The 19461-nt window shown below is 40.5% G+C and overlaps 2 protein-coding genes across 2 annotated transcripts; one reads left to right on the top strand and one right to left on the bottom strand.

The window, feature by feature from the left end:
* Positions 1-422: 422 nt before the first annotated feature.
* On the bottom strand, positions 423-8040 carry TRAPPC6B (trafficking protein particle complex subunit 6B). The gene is made up of 6 exons (XM_065635977.1): positions 7367-8040; positions 7220-7287; positions 5923-6040; positions 4417-4500; positions 3279-3372; positions 423-2649 (listed from the first exon to the last, which is right to left on the bottom strand). The coding sequence occupies exons 1-6, from the start codon at positions 7445-7447 to the stop codon at positions 2618-2620; spliced, it is 477 nt and encodes a 158-aa protein (XP_065492049.1). The 5' UTR covers positions 7448-8040; the 3' UTR covers positions 423-2617.
* Positions 8041-8461: 421 nt separating this feature from the next.
* On the top strand, positions 8462-18881 carry PNN (pinin, desmosome associated protein). The gene is made up of 9 exons (XM_065635449.1): positions 8462-8697; positions 9042-9113; positions 9928-9996; positions 11147-11219; positions 11303-11397; positions 13302-13377; positions 15090-15245; positions 15331-15469; positions 16504-18881. The coding sequence occupies exons 1-9, from the start codon at positions 8585-8587 to the stop codon at positions 17790-17792; spliced, it is 2082 nt and encodes a 693-aa protein (XP_065491521.1). The 5' UTR covers positions 8462-8584; the 3' UTR covers positions 17793-18881.
* Positions 18882-19461: the final 580 nt, after the last annotated feature.

Here is a 19461-nt window from a genome sequence, read left to right as displayed (position 1 = left end):
GCTCCAGGGAGACCTTACAGCAGCCTTTCAGTATCTAAAGGGAAGCTACAGGAAAGCTGGAGAGGGACTTTTTACAAGGGCATGCAGTGATCAGACAAGGGGTAGTGCCTTCAAACTAAAAGAGGGTAGATTTGGATTAGATATAAGGAAGAAATTATTCACCATGAGGGTGGTGAGGCACTGGGACAGGCTGCCCAGAGAAGCTGTGGACACCCTATCCCTGAAAGTGTTAAAGTGTTAAAGCTGGATGGGGCTTTGAGAAACCTCATCTAGTGGAAAGTGTCCCTGCCCATGGCAGGAGAGCATGGAACTAGATGATCTTTAAGGTCCCTTCCTACCCAAACTATTCTATGAAAACAAGCATTACTACTTCCTGAGTAGTAATACTATTTTTAGTAAGCAGTTGCAGAAACCAGTGAAAATTACACAGCTATATTCAATGCTTTTAATAGAAGCATTAATTAAATAGAATGAACAAATATATTATCTGTATGGTATCTTGACAAATACATTAGCTTGCCTATTCACATATTTACTGTGGAGTGCTTTGCCAAGAATATCAACATCTGGTACGTGTATGATTCACTCTGGTTTTAATTATCTTCAAAACTTAAAAATCTGCATTAAAGGAACTATGAATTCTGCCAATAGCAGCAAATCGATACCATTAACTGACATCTGCTTTCTCTATATTGTAGAATTTTAAGTCCCTCACTATTAAAAAAGTATCACTAAGCACAACCCATTATTGATAAACCTTTAATATGTCTTGGAATGCTTGGCACTTTTGCATCTGAAAGAGTAGTCTTAACTATCAAGTGAAAACTCAAAGTGAATTACCATAACTACTAGAGTTTTAATTCTGGAGATGCAAGTAACAAAACAATTCTCTATTGCTGATGCTGTCTGCCACACTGCAGATGCCTAAAATTTAACATTGAAATGTCCATTTATTAGACATACAGTGCAAGTTATTCCTAGTTTCTTTAGTAATATTTTCAGCATGTTAAAAACAGGATGAGTTGGCAACTGAAGAACCCATGAAATGCACTCAGCAAGAGTACTCATTAGTTAACTCTTTAACACTACCGTTTCAAACAAATCTGAGTTACAAAGGTGGACAACAACCACAGCCTTCCTATAAACTACCTGTATAAGAGCCCAGCACTTTCAATTAGTTGAATGGCTGATCCCCACTGAGCACCATCCTACTGTAGTTTCATATTTGCTACTTGCTAGTTCTACAAACAGTGGGACAGCATGCTGCTAGTTTTGAGTTCTGCTCTAGATGTTTCCTAGAACTGTCGAGTTATTCAGCTGCAACTAACCTGAACTAGCATTCACAGTACCTGAAAAGACAATAATCTGGTCACATCTTAAGCTCAAGTATAACAAACCCCTGGTTATCCCATGTACAATCTATAGCTTTCCAGCTTCTGACAGCTACCTAGAAAAGGCGTGATCCATTGCAAATTTCAGATCTTCCTCAAAGCTCAGGGAAGAACAGCTTCCACTGTTCTTGCCCACCATGCAACTGGACAACATACACTTCTCCCAACACAGAAGGTAGTTACAACACTCAAAGGTGCCATTTTAATGTGTTAGCTTTTCTAGTTAGTCTGTTATTTACCGGTCTCAAAGTAGAAAATGAGTCCCTATCACACAACATTCTCACACTGCTGAATAACAGTGATTCTACTGTGATTCATTCAAAAATGTAAGGCCTGAACCTCCCAAAAGAAGAGTCTTATAGCAAAATTCATTAAAAGTTTTACCAAGATGTTTTCATGCTTACCTACAGCAAGATAGGTATTGTTACGCAAATCTTGTAACAAGTAGTATCTAGCAAACCCCAATGTCCTCAAGAGTCTTGATGATGTCTATAACTTGTTGCAGGCCTAATCATCTTCCTGCACACACTCATTACAGAAGTGAGTTGTAGCCAGCAATTAAAAACAATTACATTAATACTGAATTCATGCACAACAAGCTAAAACAAATTTCTTTGGCCAGTAGTAGATGACCTTAGCTGTAAAATTATTCCGACACAAAAAAAAACAGCCTCTAATTTTAGGGAGGTAGGAGATACTGTTTAACTATGTAGAAATAAGTTATTTTTTCTACTGCACCGTATCATTCCTACGAAGGAACTAAACCTCCCATTTAACAACTTTAATGAGGACACTTGGTTCATTTGATAACGGCTTCCTCAGAATACAAAAGCAAACGCTGCCTCAGTTCAGAGTGAATAAGGTGGCATTTTGGCATTCAAGTTAGGTGACAGGAAACACTTAAGTTTCTTATTTCAATTTAGTCTTGCTCAGGCTCTGTTCTCAAAACACACCTCTGGTCTTCCACACGTGCTGTTTTGGTAATTTAAATCTTTTGTTGAAAACTTCTGAATAGGCAGTTTTTACCAAGTGAATATTAATATCTTGGTATTGAATAAATTTCATACCAAGATACAAGGATAGTGTTATTATGATGAAAATTTATTATACATTTTGGAATTGTGCTGCACACTGCTATAATTTACAAGCTATATACAAAGAAAAACAAAGATACTGAATCCACACACAAAGGATTTTTAAGGTAGATACCAAGATTTGAATGTGCCCTACATCTTCTGTATCATCACCTGAAATTTACCTGCAAAGAAAAAGCAAAGTCAGATCAAAGTATCACCATTAGTTATTTTCCCAAGTAATTATTTTCTTGTAATCATTTTGTTAAAAGAAGTAGTAAGGGACATTTCAATCTTACCGTTTAATTGTGAACAATCTAGCCATTATTTAACTCCAACTACACAGCCTTTTTTGCCTTTTTTTTTTTTTTTAAGTTGATCCATCGCAACAGTTTTGTCAGCTAAATTTAAAATTTGTGCAAAGTCTGTGGAAATGTTTAAGTCTCCTTTAAGCAGTTTGGACTTCACTTACTGACTTTCTTAATGACTTTTGCAGAAAAAGAGCACATATCTAGTTGTTTTTATCCTCACTTGTTCAAATAGCCTTCTGGACATACATCCTTATCCACTTGATGCTTCCAAATGTAAATACAACTGTTTAGTTTTGCTTTCCACTCCATATCATGGAGGTTGACCCTCTGACAGTATTTTCTGAACGCTAAAGCATTTAGTGACAAGCTTTATCCTGAAGTTCATACTGAGTCCTATGGCTCAGCAGCTTCAAACAAAACCCACCTTGATAAACACACAGTGATGAACTCAGTAAGGAAAGTTACCAAGTGAGCTAATAATTGAATACTCTGGAACTACTTACATGCAGGCATTGATGAAACTTCAGCTGTTACAATACTCTTTATTCCCAAATTCGACAGGCCTCCTCTGATTAGTCCACAGGTAAATGCTAAATACTAAATATAAAGTTGCACTTTAAGTAAGTGTGAAGGGTGAAGCTTGTTTCTAGAGATTGAAACTAAGTACTAAAGAGCAAGATTTAACATTTGGACAATATAAAACTGTGGAGGTTTTGTTACTGTGCTTGAGAGACTTTGTCACGTCTCTAATAGATGAAAGCTCTGATATTTGGTACAGCAAAGCTCACAATACAGATTTCTCTTTTTAGAGGCTGTGTCTTGAGTCACATGTTCCTACTTATTCATTAAACCTGTAGGAACTTAGTACCCTTAAAACAACTACTCCCAAGACTTGGCTGAAATTACCAAGCAGTATTAAAGTCAACGAAGGAGAAATGGTCTAAGATATAGCATCCTTACACAGGCCACATCTTAAAATATGAGGGCAGAAGATGCCTGCAAATATTCAGGATGTATGCTGTAAAACTGAAAACACATCTCGCCAAACACCAAAAAAAATCCCAAGGATGGTAGTCTGTAACTGTGATGACTAATAAGATCAAGAATTAAGAAACCATAACATGAAACTGAATGCCCCATTTCTTACATCCACCTGAACCAAAGTGCTTTTACTTTTTACTGATTTTACTTACCTGAACTATAACTACACTCAAAACTATTTTTAGTTGGTGGAACATCTTTCTGAATGTTCATATCATCTCAGAAGCTTGTTCTAGGTAACAAACAGCATCTTCCAAATATGTTTTGGAAAATTTAAAAAAGCTCCTGAGAGCACGTGCATTCCAAAGAGAAAGAACAAATTTGTGTGACAGCGGCGGACAGTGACAGACCAGCTACTACCATCAAGTAACTCAAACATGACAGCAGCAAGTTTCACAACAGTTTTTCTTGAACCATAAATCATAAATCCATGAATCTGAAACAAGATGCATTTCTAAAAAAACAGTTTTTCGAGACTAAATATTAGCTGCCCTTTTAGAGAGTCTGTATCCATTCAATTACAAAATTTAAAGTTATTATTAATAGACCAAGATAATTCAAATTAAACTGGTAGGTCCCAAGGGTAAAGCTGAAGTGTACCTTTGGTGCATGTTCTAAATACTGCTTTCCTGCAGATATTTGTGTCAAGAGGCGAAATTTATTGTCTTGAAGAACATAAATACCCTGTAAAAAAAAAAAAGTTTCAGTAGAGTAGCCAGTAACATCTAATCAACATTATATGTGAAGGGATTTGATTTGTAGATAAAATATAAATGTTCTCAGGTTGAAATAGGAAAATTTATATTAAGGCATATGCAATTTAACTTTAAACTGTATTGTTGTTTACTTATATGAAATATAAACACAAAAGAAAGGATACTTGTGAATTTACAACAAAACACCTAGATGATAATCCTAAAAAAGGTTTATTTGCATTCCTCTTGGAAGAGCCCTTCCAGTGCTCTGAAACAACAGCTCCATGTTAAATAGTCTTTTCTAATACATCAACTATATGCTGATTTTTACATTCAAATCGTAATTTGGTATTCTTATTCTCCAGTTCAGTGAGAATTGTCTTCTTTAATAGAGATAAACACAACAACACCCAGCAGATGATCAAAGTAAAAGTCTAGTGTTTTCTACATTACAATTTTGTGCCACAATATGCATTTTAATAAATTAAGTATGAACAGAGTAATTTTAATTTATGTGATAATGACTGTGCTACTTTGAAACTTCATAATCCTCGAAATGACATTTAGGTTGCATATAAAACTGAGACCCAAGCTCAACACCGCAGCTTTCTTTGAATTCAAAGATTTCTAAGGTAATTATTATTCATTAAGACCACTGCTTGATAAACAGCTCACTGAAAAATAAAATTTATTTTATGTGGCACAATCCTTGTACAAATTATCTTGTCCTTACTCTGATACAACCAGAAAATGGCCATAAGAAAACCAAGTTACCCAAAGGAAGAATTTTTTTTTTTTACTCTAATAAAATAGCTTCTTAAATTATTTTGATCTTTCTTTAGGAACGGTGTCTGTTGATATAGCAGAAGACATAAATACAATGCTATGTCACCAACATGCACATTTTGGGAAGTTTTTCAAGTGTTCTAGACTCATGTATGTTCAGTAGAGTGAAACTAACTGTTAATATTCTTCAAAAAAAATTACTTCAAGGCACCCATTCTATTTAAATAGATGTTAAGACAGCAATAGCACTTTCTCACACTAGTTTTCCAGTAAAATTTGTTGGGAGATATATTAAAAAGTTCCTGTTTAAGTGTTATTCAACTGTAACTGTTACTGTTCTGTCAGTTTGCAACTTTGCAACTGCACATCTGAAATTCAATCACTCATTTTTTTTCAAAGAGGGTGGCAATAAAGACATCACAAGCAATTATTAAATTGTATTCTGAAACTACATGGTAACATGAACCTTAAAAACCTGCTTTTAAACCAAACACATAAATAAATAGTATTTTGGGTTTCTGATCAGGTAATTAATACTAGACCAAGACGAATAAAAAAATGTAGTAGTAACTCAAAACAGCATTATCCATTTTGTAAGTTAAATCTTATTATACAGCATTAGTACCTGATGATTAGTCCTTAGGTTATCTATTTGTTTTTTGAATACAGTTGTCCAAAAATCTTTGCAAATGAACTTCATAATATCTAATTCATCCTTGAACCTGGCAGTATCTTTTGTAAACCTAAGAGATAAGTGAGAAATACATCAATAATTAAGGTGCACACGACAACTTGATCAATTAAACAGAAAAACAGTACAAAATATGGTACTATGTGACATTACTTTTCTGTAGCTTGTTACAAAAATTAGTTTTCCAGCCATTGTACAGTATCAGTCTAGCATCACTCAGCATTCATCAAGTGTTATAACTTAAGCACAACAGCGTTACCTTAATACCTACAACCCTACAGCTGAATAAATGGGTTTAATTGTAAGATTATTAAAGACAGCTGAAGAACAGAAAGATGCAAAGCACTCCATCGGTTTTATCTTCAACTAAATGTCTAAATAGAAGATAAACAAAAAGCTCAAGCCTCCACTACTGCTTGGAAGGAGTCCTTCAAATATGCAAAAAAGCGCTAATACATGGGAACAAACATGTAAAACTTGTCCCTGTTTCCCAAAAAAGGGCCCTCTTTTTCATTTCAGAACTCTCTCCCTTTATCCTCCTTAAGAGTCCTTATCTGGCACTAAAGCACCACTTTTTCAATGAAAGCATCGTCTACAGAAGCTCAAGAGTCCCCGCACGACCCCAGAACCCGGGCGCTGAAGTTGGATAAGCAGCAAGTCATCGTGCAGCCCCAAAGGGCCTGGGGAATCAAGGAGGCAAAGTTCCAGGGACTGAGAGTGCATAGGAAAAACGAAATCCAGGAATAGCCAATCATAAAAATATGCTTAAGAAAGAAATTAGAAAGAGAAGAAAGCGATGAAATGCACCAGAAGCAGGAAATACACAGAAGTACGTCTACAAAAAGCCGAATTTGGAAAGATCATATGTATTAAAAGTAACCGTATACTCTGACTCAGTTTTCAAGACGGAAAGCACTAGGAAAATACAGAGTCCAAAATCGTCTTGTGTATTCGAACACAGGTCCCCGCAAGAATGAGATGACAAAAGGAAGGATGCCAGGACGCCTAATGAGGAGCAAACACAACCGCACCACAACCCCCGCCCCCTACCCCCCGGGGCCGCATTCTGCCGGGCGGGCTGCGCTCCCGGCCCCAGCAGGCCGGGGCCGAGGGGCCCGGGCCCTCGCCGGGCGGACGCAAGGTAAAACCTCCGAAGACGAGCAAGGCCCGCCGGCCGCGGGAGCTGGCAGAGGAGCGCCGCCGGGGGCCGAGGCAGCGGCGAGGGACTCACCTCTCGATCAGCCCCTGCCCGACGCGGAAGCCCATGCTCTCCAGCTTGGTGGTGCAGCGCCCGTTCTCCTGCAAGACACAAGGCGCCGCCACCGCGTTACCCCGGCGCTGCCGGGCGTCTCCCAGGGGCGGCCCCCACCCCACTCACCCCTTCGCCCTGCTCGGCGGCGCGGTACAGCCCCGCCACCATCTCGTTGTGCAGCAGCAGGAACAGCGCCTCGTCCGCCATCTCCGCTCCGCAGCGGGGCTTCCCGGCGCCGCGGCAACGGCCAGCTGCCGCCGCCCCGCCCCTTCCGGCCCGGGCCTGTCAGCGGCGGGTGCCCCGGCCCGCTCGCCGCCGCCTGGGGAGGGGATGCGGCGGCTCGCTGCCGCCCGCCAGAGCCTCTCCTGGGGCGGGGAAAGGCGTTTGGCGCTATCGCGTTCAGAGCCCGCTGCCTCGGGCGGTGGCGCGAACCGGGGCCGCACAAGGGAGCGCCGTCAGGGGGCCCAGCGCTGGGCGCAAACGCGGCCGTTCCCCGCGGAGCTGCGCCCGCGCTCCTCGCTGCCGAAATGGGGCGGGGGGGCGGTATTGCCCTCAGAACGCCACTCGCTCATTGCCTGCCGCCGGACTCGCCCCACCCTCCACGCCGGCCGCGCGCCGCGGGAGGGCGCAGTCAAAGACGTGGCCACCCGCGGTGCCACGGATAACGCCCGGTAGCGCCGCTTTACAGCCGTTACTGCAGAGCCGCCTGGCGAGGCCCAGCGCGCGCAGCTGCGCGTGACGAGCGGCAGGACCCGGCAGCGCCCCCACTGCCAGCTCGCCGGCCCGCGCGCCGGCCGTCAGTAACGCCCCAGCTGACTGGCTCCCCTGGCGCGGCGGCCTCTGTAATGGAGCTGTGATTGGCCCCGCCCGAGCCGCCTACGTGCGGGCCTTTCGGCGCCATTGACAGTGAGGAAGCAGGATGAGTCCCGGGTGGGTGGGGATAAACGTCCTCGGGGTGGCTTTCCGATTGGGCTGCGGGAAAATGACGTAGTGCGTTCTCGTTAGCTCTGAGTGATGTCACTCCGGCGGCCCCTTTGGTGATTCGCAGCTCTGGCAGCAGAGGCTTCCGCTAGTTGGTCGGTCGGGATGCCAGTCTGCCCCTGGGCCCTGTGATTGGCGGGCGCCTACTGGGAGCCTTTCCCGCGGGGCGTGCCCTTTCCTCTCGTGCCTGATTATTGGCGGCCGGAGGAGACCGCCGAGGGGCTATTGGCTGCAGCGTTCCGGCCTGCGGCTGCCGGAGTGCCGTGCCGCCAGGAGGGCCGCGCCGCGCGTGGGCGGGGCCTCTCCTCCCCGTTACCCAGCGGTGCCTTGCGGCAGGCCCCGGCTAGGCCGCGCGGCAGCGGGATGGCGGTGGCGGTGCGCGCGCTGCAGGAGCAGCTGGAGAAGGCCAAGGAGAGCCTCAAGCACGTGGACGAGAACATCCGCAAGCTCACGGGCCGGGACCCCAATGACGTGAGGTGAGGCGGAGGCGCCGGCGGCGGGAACGGGAACGGCTCGGCGGGGGAAAAGGGGCTGTGAGGAGCGGGGAGCGGTCGGGGGCGCTGGTGTTGGGGGGGGTTGCGTGAGGGGCCCGAGGGGCGGGCGGCGAGGAGCTGCCCACAGGCGGCCGTCCCCGCGCCTCTCTGTGGGCCGTTCCCGCTCCTCTGGTGCAGCGTGGTGGGGGCCGTGGGGCCGCCATCCCGCCGGTTTGCTGGCGGCGTCTGCCCGTTGTGGCGGCGGTCAGCTCTGGCGGGGCGAGCAGCAGCGCCTGGGTTCGTGCTGCGGCCCGGGCCCCGCTAACAGCGGCCGTTGTCTCTTGCAGGCCCCCTCAAAACAGACTGCTAGCCCTCACAGGCCCTGGTGGAGGTAGAGGCCGTGGGAGCTTATTGCTGAGGTAAGGAGCGGGCGGTGGGGTCTGTTCCAGCCTTGACCCTGGCACTGGTTTGCTGTCCATAAACTGGGGGCTTGGTGTTTCTTTTCTGACCCTGCTACTCATTGTACTGCTGTTTCAGTAAGCAGATACCAAAGCTGGCCCACAGAGCATTTGGGAGTTTATATCATTGCCTGATATATAAAGTGTCTTCTAGTTCTGAATTGTACCAGGTTTAAACCGGTGATTTCCCCTAACCTTTTCAGCCTTGTCTCTTTGAATTTGTTCAAAATCAATCTCTGTAATTAAGAAACTGGTAACTTTTCTAGGGAAAATAGAAAGAGTTGAACTCATTGGGAATTTTAAAACCCATGTAGGTAAAGCCACTAGTGTTTTGTTATGGGTTTTCCTTTCTTTTCCCTACCCCCCCTTTTTTTTCTACTTCTCCCCTGCCTCAAGTAGAATGAAAAGAACTATTTTTGTTTAGTAGTCCTTTATTAATGGAGTAAGTAGTGGATTTTTTAAATCGAATTTCAATATTAAACTGCTGGTTAAGTCTTAGTTATTGCAAATGTGAGCACTTCAACATAATGAAGCTCCTTATTCAAGTGCAGCTATTCAGTTGAGTAAGTGCAGAAATTCAAGTTTAAATTAATTGGTCCACAAGCAGTATGTTTAAACACTTAATTGCAGAAATAACAGTAAATGATATTAGAGCTGAGTAAAACTTATTGTTACATCATGACCACAAAGCCGAAATACAGTTTGATTGTGCAGCTTTAAGGTGGACCTGGGATTAGCCTCACTTATTCAGAGATTACAAGTGTTTTCTTTTTAGGCATGGATTCTCGGATAGTGGAGGAGGACCCCCAGCCAAACAGAGGGATCTTGAAGGGGCAACCAGTAGGTGGGTGCAAAAACTGACGCAGATAACTTGCTTTATCAGAATGAGAATTTTTAACAGGAAACTTAAAATACTGTTAAAATAAAGGACTGTTAATAACTGATGACTTTCACTGTCTTCTTGAGAGATTACATATTTGAGACTTGTTGGAAATACATTTGGATGATAGCAATTGACTACAGTGAAATTTTTTGATATGTTACAGCAATATAACAATTACAGCAATAATATAAAAATGTAGTAATACAAAGATTCGTAGAATTTTCTGTTCTGTTTGATATACGGTCTGCCATATCATATTCTGCTTAGTGCCTAGGTTTGTTTTACAGTAGACACAAATTGAATAATGACTGAGATCTCGATAAACTGAATGCATACAGTATGACAATTGGCTCAGATTTTGAGTTTTCATACATGGTTGCAGATCCCTCAGATGTGACTAATTATACTGAGCTTAATTCTGTGGGCACTCATGCAACGGTAGTTCCTGACTAAAGCAAGGCTTGCTTTTGAATTTTTGAGTTAATACAAAATGAATACTGTGAAGTGGCTTTACCAGTAGTGAAGTGCTGTGCCACAAAGCCGAGAGTGAAAGCCGAAAATAATTTATTCAACCCACTGCCTGGTTGTTCGTTGTTAAGGCCTCAGTTCATCCAAGTTCTCAGGTCCTAAGTGCTCTGCCCCTTCTCACCTGTTTCTAGGTATTTGGCTAGGTAACTTAAATAGCACTTCTCATTTGAAACTCATACCAAACTTAATATCCTGATGCATTTAAATCTGTCGCATGATCCCCTTATACCAGTAGCCATTTTAGAAATTCTGGAAAAAAACAAAAGTGCAAACATTAAAAACAATAAATAAACTCCAAAGGTATTGTAAAAAGTCAAATATGATATGAATATGGGTTCTTCTGTTTTACTTTACTGTACAAATTGTATTAAAATCTAAACTGTTTTCTCTCACTGATTTTTACCAACAGTAGATTCTGTCTGTAAAATGCTACATACTGGTCATTGGAACAGTGGGAAGATTTTTCACTGGAAGTGTTGGTTCTTCTGACTAGATATGCTGACTTGTTTTTTTTTGTGTTAGACCAGATGCTGTCCTAAATACATATGTTCTCTAGTGACCACTAATGCTTTTTCTTCCTCAGGCTGGGTGGAGAACGTCGGACAAGAAGAGAATCACGCCAAGAAAGCGATGCAGAGGATGATGATATTAAAAAGGTAATACATGATAAATGGTGTTGTGTGGGAAGAAACATACTTATCTGAACATGAACAAAGTAATTTGTTTTTCTTGGTTGTAGCCAGCATTGCCATCTTCTGTTGTTGCTACCTCCAAAGAGCGAACACGTCGAGACCTTATACAAGATCAAAATATGGATGAGAAAGGAAAACAAAGGTATGCAGAAATCTCTCAAGTGCTAATGTGGGGCTTCTGAGCGCTAGCACAGGAAATAGCTTTAAATTTAAAAAGTATTATACAGATGCTGTAATGTATCGAAGATGATGTTGAAGAGGCACCGTAATGGTATAAAATTGATTTTTAAAAATATTGTCTTAAAAATACTTCACAGCAAGACACAGTTAACGTAACTGGTGGGTTCTATTATAATTCTCAAGCCACCTACAGGAAAAGGTTTGCTAGTGCTGTTGTAACTGATCAAGACAGAAGTACATATAGCTTCATTGGTTATTTAACATTTTGGACTTTTACGACTGTCTTGGTACATCGTTTATTTTGTTGGTTGAAGGAGACTTTGGGGTTTTTCCTTTTTTTTTAATGTAGTAGTTCCATCATGTGTTTCTTTTATTCCTTTCAGACTCATTATTGTGTATGCAGTCTGAACTTCCTTTTGCCTGCTTCTTTCTAGGTTCTTCCTATGTGTACCTCCTTTCTCCTATATTTTATTTGTGTTAGGGTAGCTCATAAACATTCTTGCAAAAATGCAGTTCTATTGGGAAGAGGTGTTAGAAAAGCAAATTTGCAACTGTGTCCAACCTCTTGAACTCCATCCACTTCAGTCTGCAGTTCACCTGATGCAATAAGAATGCACACCTCAAATAAACAGAAGAATGATCACTGGAATAAGGAGCTATAGAGAGCTTGTTTGACAGGGACCACAGATCAATTAGCACAGAAAAGGCACTTCCCTTGCTTCTTTTACAGTTACACTACCACTAACAGACTGCTGTTACTTCCATCAGCAGTTTCTAACTGCTTTCCTTACAGAAAGACTCTCAAATCTTTAGTGGACTTCTAGAGCTTCAGGCACTGAAAGTTTGTTTCCTCAGAATTGTTTTACTGTTTGGCACTTCAGTAGAGAGTTGAGAACTAGTATTGATCTCTGTGTGACTTATGGTGGAAAGAGGCTCTTTAGAAGGACAGCATCCATTGAACTCTTGATTTTTGCTTCATTTCTTCTGGGATGTCATTCATATACAAATACACCTTGACTCAATTCTTTTTCTTCCTATCTCTACTGTTTAATATACAAGTACCTTTACCTTTCCATGTCAGGTTTGTGCCACGGTAGTAGCGTGGTACTGAGAGAAGAGAGTAGCATTTCCTTTCACTCTTTATTGGGGAAAAGGTCAAGGCAAATAAGAATCTGTCTCTTCTGTGAAGACTTCATTTGGGATTAAATGGAAAGAAAGAAAGAGTGAAATTCAAGACATTAGTTCTTGTTCAGAAGAAGGGAATTCCTTGAAGAATTTTATTTACTAAGCTTTCTCAAAACAACACTGAATTGGATGAGAGCAATTCTGGTTTCATCCCACAGTGCCATGTGTCGTTGGAGCAGATACTGTTAGGCAAACCGTGACAGATAAGCTTTCACTCCCCTGCAGCTCCGTTTCTCCTTAATCCTCTTGAGTGAGGCGGGGGAGTTGTGTTTATCACAAGGGCCAATGACCTTCCAGTTCACTGCTGTACTGATAACTCACACTGTATTTACTGAAGCTTTTCTTCAGTACTCTCTGCTCTTGGATTTATTTTTTTTAATATTTCATTAGTGTCATTATTTCCAGATGTAAAACATGCAAGCTTCCAATTTTCCCAGTGCTAACTGTGCTGTGTTATGGGTAAGAGCTGTGTCTTACTCTTAAGCAAAATATGATATGTCACTGTAAATTATATCCTTGACTGTTGGCACAGTCAATATGTGTTCTATTGCTAATGGCCTTGAGTAATACTGAGCTTTTAAAAATAAATGTCTCTGAGGTGGAAAGTTTCTCTGACCATTTATGCAAATGAAAATCTTAGTACTTGAACTGAATCTCAAGCTTCTTTTTATTTTTATTCAGGAATCGACGTATATTTGGCCTGTTGATGGGCACTCTTCAAAAATTTAAGCAGGAGTCCACAGTTTCTACTGAGAAGGTACTTATTTTTAGTTCTGTCTGATTCTAGATTGTAAATAATAAAGCAAAATTGTATAGTTATGCTGCTTCAAATAGGAATGAAGATTCCCCATGGTCTAGATTGCAGGTGCAACAAATTGGTAAGAGTGCCTGTAGGTTTTCATTCGCTTTAGTGGAACTGTGGTGTGTGGCAGGAAAGGGACCTTAATGATTTCATGACTCTCCAACACTATTTCTTAGCATTGCAGAAGTGAAAAGGTAATGTTTTGTTGAGTTCATTTGTTTTTAATCGCAGTACATTTTAAAAACATGTAAAACACAAAATAGATTATCTTTGTGTTTATATTATTTGAGATTTATTCAGGTTACTATTTAATAGGTCATGGGCTACTTCTGTAAGTAATGGTGATTCAGTATTGCTGAAGCAGTGCCCACCCTGCTGTGTTCCAGATGTTTAAATTATAACCAAGTATATAGAAATGAATGGTTGTATTATGTTTTCTGTTTGACTACAAATGGCTTCCCCTCCCAGTATGGATAACAAGAATTCTTGTTTTTTAATAAATGCTTATGTGATTGTACTGAAGTGAAGGCTTTGCATAGCTTAGTGGTAACTTCAAAAAACTTGTATGTAGGATGGTGGTAACTTTATTCCTAGTGTGGCCTTTTAAACTGTGGAGGGCATGGTACTTGTTTACCGTTGCCCTAAATGGGTTATTCAGTTAATACTAATAACCTTTAGATTAAAAACAGTGTTTAAAAGTCCTAATTTCAGTGGTCCAGTGGAAGCAGATGCAGTCTTTAAACTTAAAACCTTTTCTGTGTAGTGTTAGCATAGCTGGCTTGCAGTGTTGGTATTGATTACTTTAAGATTCAGTGTTTGGATATCTGGCTGTTTTATCTAACTTGTCATGTAGCACATGAGAAAGGACCAAAGTTCTCTGTTGCCTTTAGAACAAGAAACTATAGATTAGGATGGTCTAGAAACACAGAGTCCTTGTCTAATTTTTAGTAGTATGTGTTTGCACAAAGAGACTTTGAGGAGTTACTGCTCTTTGCAACATTTTTCTGAGAATTTGTATAGTCATTGTTCTCTTCATACAAAAAAACCTTAAGTACAAATCAAACAAAGTAGAGGCCTGAGGAGTTTTATGACGTAGCTATTTTGTTGTCCAGGCACTAAATTATATTTTTTTATTAGAAAACTATTGTACAATCTGAGCATATGGCTGTCTAGAACATACAAACAGGCCATTCCTGTATTACAGTAATACATCTAATTAGCAATGAATACGCAGAAAGTATTCGCGATGTAATTTGTTTTGTTGGTTACAAACACCAGTCTGCAGTCCTTCATTTGTTTCTGGGGGAGTTGGCTTTTTTTTTCCTTCCAAGTGGAATACCTGAAATCTATTTCATTTTTTCTGCCATTAGGGGGAAAAAAGTGTTGAAGCTTGCACTGAAAATTCAAATCCAAGTTGAATGACAGAAAAGCAGACAGCAATCTGTAATTAAGGTCCATAAGGTCCGTAATTTTATAGTTGACCCACAAAAAAATAGGTGCTGGCAAGCAATGACACTTTTCTTTTACCTGTAATTTAGGAGATATTTCTTAATGTGTTTTTAGGAATGCCTTCAATGGCGTAAATAATTCAAAGTTTTAATTGGACCAAACTAGAACACTTTCCTGATTTAGAAAAAATATTTAAGATGCTTCTTTATTTATCTTAGCAAAAGAGACGACAAGAAATTGAACAAAAACTTGAAGTGCAGGCAGAGGAAGAAAGAAAGCAAGTTGAAAATGAAAGGCGAGAACTGTTTGAAGAAAGACGTGCTAAACAGACAGAGCTGCGGTTACTGGAGCAAAAGGTTGAGCTTGCGCAGTTGGTGAGTTTTAGTTTTGCTCTTGATCTTAAATCTTTTTTTAAACTATTTTTAGTGTATCTTAGGGTTATTTTCTTTCATTTCTCAGCAAGAAGAATGGAATGAACATAATGCTAAAATAATTAAATACATTAGAACGAAGACAAAACCCCACTTATTCTACATACCTGGCAGAATGTGTCCTGCTACGCAAAAGTTGATGGAAGACTCACAGAAAAAGATGAATGGTAAGTTGTCTTTGATACAAAGGCCCTTGTTCTTGCTTCCCTTTGTTTGCTATATTAATTAATTTTAAGTCTCTCTGCTTAAATACATTAATTTCATGGTTAGTGCAAACTGTATTTTCTTGCACGGCTGTTCATCATAAGTGAACATTACTCTTTCAGTGGCTTATTTTTATGTTGGATGTGCTTTGCTTCTCTTACAAGAAGTCAAGAGAGGTGTATGAATAATCTCAGAGGTATGTGTTTAAAACATAGTCCTTAATATTACCTTTAGTACCCAGATATATGCCAGTGCAGCAACTTAATTTTTTAAAAGGCAGATTCTATGGATTGAAGACCCAAGGAAATGCAGATTTTTACAAAGGATTTGAGAAGCATTTTCTTAAGCACAGCACTGGAACTTGATGATGATAATTTTTACTTTTTTTTCTTAATGTGTGTTCATTTCTGTTTCACAGGATGACTATAATTTTCTTTTTGGAAAACAAATTAAAATACTGCAGTTGATGGTAGTCCTACTGTTCTTCTTTTATTAAACTGAGAATGTATTGGGGTTTTTTTCTTACAAAATGTTTCTTCATTGTGTGGGGTTGGGGGATAAGCTAGCTTACCTGTCTGAATAGCTTATATTATTTAAGCTTTCTTAATACCTAACCAGCTTTTTGCTGATTCTGTCTTTTGTTTACCTTAGGAAGTATAACCTTGTTAATATATAAATACCAGGAAATTAAGGTATTATTTTGTTATACTGTTGGTTGCATTGATTTTAATGAAGTCAAAAACTCTTTGTTAGCCTAAATTTAGGGCTTTACTGTTCTGATACTCAGCTGAGCTGACTATCCCCTTTGCTTTGTTTTCTTAAGGTAACTAGCAGTCTTTTTCATTATGCATGAATGGCTTGCTACTTCAGAATGAATAAGGATGCAGTATTTATAAGTTAAAACAATTTGATAACTTATTAGCTCATAGTTAAGGGGAAAATAGACTTCAGTGTCAGTAGGTTATCTGAAATTAATATTTATGCATTTATTCCTTAGCAATCTTTGAAAGCAGGAGAAATGAATTTGCAGAGCAGATTAACAAAATGGAGGCCAGGCCCAGAAGACAATCTATGAAGGAAAAAGAACAGCAGGAGTTGCAGAAAGAAGAAAAGAAGGAAGAACAGAACAAGGAGCAGGAAGAGGGTAAGGCGGCTCAGCAGGTGGAAGAGTTGGAGACAGGTAATCAGCACAATGATGTAGAAATGGAGGAGGTAGGGGAGGAAAAGGGAAAAATAGGTTCAGGGCATAGTGATGCAGAGAAAGAACAGGAAGAGGATGAACAGAAACATGAAATGGAGCTTAAAGTAGAAGAGACTACCGAGGTGAGGGAGAATGACAAGCAACAGGGTGGTCAGCATGAAAAGGTCACAGTCACAAAAGAGGAAAGTGAAAACATTCAGCCAGTGGATAATGAGCAGGATGTGGCTGAAATGAATGAGGCTGATAGTGTAGAACTTCTAGAAAATGAAAATGGCAAAGAAGTGGAACCAGAAGCAGAGTGTGATGTTCAGCCAGAAAAAGTGTGTAGTGTTCCTTCTCCCAAGAAGGATAAAGGTGTCAAACTAGAAATTGAATCTGAACCTGAAGAAAAACAAGAGAAGGCACGTGAAGCTCAGCCAGATCCTGCGGCTGAGGCTGTACCTCAGCTGCACTCTGTGCCACTGCCACAGTCACCTCAGTTGTCTCAGTCCACTCAGGATACAGAGCCCCAGGCAGACAAGGATGAAGATGCTGTGGTATCTGTAAAGGTGACTGAGGCACAGACAGAACAGAGTCAGACACTGAGTGTAGAAATTAAGAATAAGACTAGGAGTAGAAGCAGGGGTAGGGCAGGGAACAAAACTGGTAAGAGTCATAGCCGTAGTAGCAGCAGCAGTAGTAGCAGTAGTACTTCAAGCAGTACTACTACTGGAACTAGTTCCAGCACTGGCAGCAGTAGCAGTCGGAGTAGTTCCACCAGCAGCAGCACTACAAGTGGAACTACTAGCAGGGGCAGTAGCAGCAGTAGTTCTAGCACTAGTGAAAGCAGAAGTCGAAGCCGAGGAAGAGGGCATAACAGAGATAGAAAACGCAGGAGGAGCACGGACAGGAAGCGAAGGGATGCTTCAGGAGTAGATAGAAGTCACAAGTCCTCAAAAGGTGGGAATAGAGATACCAAAAGCTCAAAGGATAAAAGTTCAAGATCTGATAGAAAGAGATCTATATCAGAAAGTAGTCGGTCAGGCAAGAGAACTTCACGGAGTGAAAGAGACCGTAAATCAGACAGGAAAGACAAAAGGCGTTAACAGAAGAGACCAAGCTTCCTTAGCCTAATCTTTGCAGCGGAAGATTATTTGAGTGAAAGGATTCCTTGTAAGGAGAAGGAGAAGGCTGCCTTAAGAATTGCATGCTGTAAAAAATCTTTTGGAAAAATGCAGACTGTTTACCAGGCATTATTGTACTTTTTACATAATTTTGTAAAAGGTTACTTACCAAAATTATGTGAAGTTCCTGAAAATGTAAAAATAAAAGATTAACACTCCTTTGCATCTTTTTTTAAATATCCTGTACTCGTTAAGATCCTCTGTATATTTTAATAGGTAAACCTTTAAGTAGCTGTGATCACTTCTTCTGTATGATACACTTTTTTTTTTGTAGAAATAAATGTGCATTTTAAATAAATTGTTTGAGATGTCCTGTTGACAATTAAATTCCCCTTTTAGATCATATGTAGGGAGGCAGCATTGCAGGAAACATAAAAATTTGCTTTTTCCCTCTATTCCTTGCAAGAACAGGAATCTTAAGACCCAGTAAAGGGAGTAATCTCTCCAGTGCTGGGTAGGAAGGGGAAGTAATGGATTTGCATTTATAGCTTTTGTTTTCTTCTGTAATCACAAGCTCTTAACGCAATTCTATCTTCCAGTTTTATAAAACTTTTTTCCTATACATAGCAAGCAGTGATTAAATGGGAATGTTAACACTGGCCAGGATAGCTCAAGTCAGTCTGGAACACCACTCTTAATCTGCCTTCTGCAGGTGCTTTGGTGGTATTTACATCTAACGTTCTGGAGACAGTTATCTGTTTAATGATGTTCCTTGCTTTTATGGCCAGTGGAGGGAAGACTTCAGCTTGCTTCTCAACCAGGATTCTCTTTATTTTAGTTGCAGACTAATATTTGATCCCTTCATACCACTAGGAATAGTTACATTGCAGTGTTGGAGTTACCTGGGACTACCTAATACTGATGTTGTGTGCGTGCAAGAATGCTTTCTGAATGTATTTAATACAACTTAAAGTGGTATGGTGTTATCTATGAAGGTGAATACTGTTTTTATATAATTTTGTATGGAAAACAATAACATCTGTCGCTCTGTTCTGTACATGTGCAAATAAATGTGGCTTTGTAGACTACTCAATGCCTATGAAGTTTTCTGTAGCACAGATGTATTACCTTTTGTCTTTCTGCATTTAAAGCATGAATCATAATTGCAGGTGTCTGTACCTTAGAAGCTCTATATCTGAAATTGTTCTTGTAGACTTTAATGCCTATTAACTGAATCTGAAACACTGCTATAATCCTGTCGTCTTGGCCGGAAGAGAGCTCCCATATCTTGTATGCCAAATTGCAGACCACAAGTCCTAGAAAGATTTTTGGAATGGAAGTGACATGTAAGCTTATTTTAGTGTATGAAATGCCATATATACCCCATTTTTCTGGAACATAGAGCAGACTTCTGTAAAGTTCTAGTTTGGGAGGGTGTAAATTTTTGGATTTTCCATCTGAACTCGAGTAGTGACAGACTTCGGAAGTGCGGAACCTCCAGGCTTAAAAAAAATTGTCTAGCAAGGGAAGAAGTGGAATGTTCTTTCAGCACAAATAGATGCAGTGGGAAAGCTCCTCAGGCTTCCCCCTTCTCAACAAGTTCAATACTTTATTCTGATTCTTCATGCCATTTGCTACTTCAGTATCCTAC

Source organism: Caloenas nicobarica, chromosome 5 (genome assembly GCF_036013445.1).
Source record: "Caloenas nicobarica isolate bCalNic1 chromosome 5, bCalNic1.hap1, whole genome shotgun sequence".
Classification (NCBI taxonomy): domain Eukaryota; kingdom Metazoa; phylum Chordata; class Aves; order Columbiformes; family Columbidae; genus Caloenas; species Caloenas nicobarica.
The sequence above is the reverse complement of the archived record's forward strand: the minus strand, read 5'-3'. Positions and strand labels throughout refer to the sequence as shown.

Excerpts from the sequence above, each read along its gene's own strand:
- TRAPPC6B (XM_065635977.1), bottom strand. The coding sequence starts at position 7,447 with ATGGCGGACGAGGCGCTGTTCCTGCTGCTGCACAACGAGATGGTGGCG. Across the intron at positions 6,041-7,219 it reads GGGCAGGGGCTGATCGAGAG|GTTTACAAAAGATACTGCCA; the intron begins GTGAGTCCCTCG and ends CTTATCTCTTAG. Across the intron at positions 4,501-5,922 it reads ACCTAAGGACTAATCATCAG|GGTATTTATGTTCTTCAAGA; the intron begins GTACTAATGCTG and ends TTTTTTTTACAG.
- PNN (XM_065635449.1), top strand. The coding sequence starts at position 8,585 with ATGGCGGTGGCGGTGCGCGCGCTGCAGGAGCAGCTGGAGAAGGCCAAG. Across the intron at positions 8,698-9,041 it reads CGGGACCCCAATGACGTGAG|GCCCCCTCAAAACAGACTGC; the intron begins GTGAGGCGGAGG and ends TGTCTCTTGCAG. Across the intron at positions 11,398-13,301 it reads GATGAGAAAGGAAAACAAAG|GAATCGACGTATATTTGGCC; the intron begins GTATGCAGAAAT and ends ATTTTTATTCAG.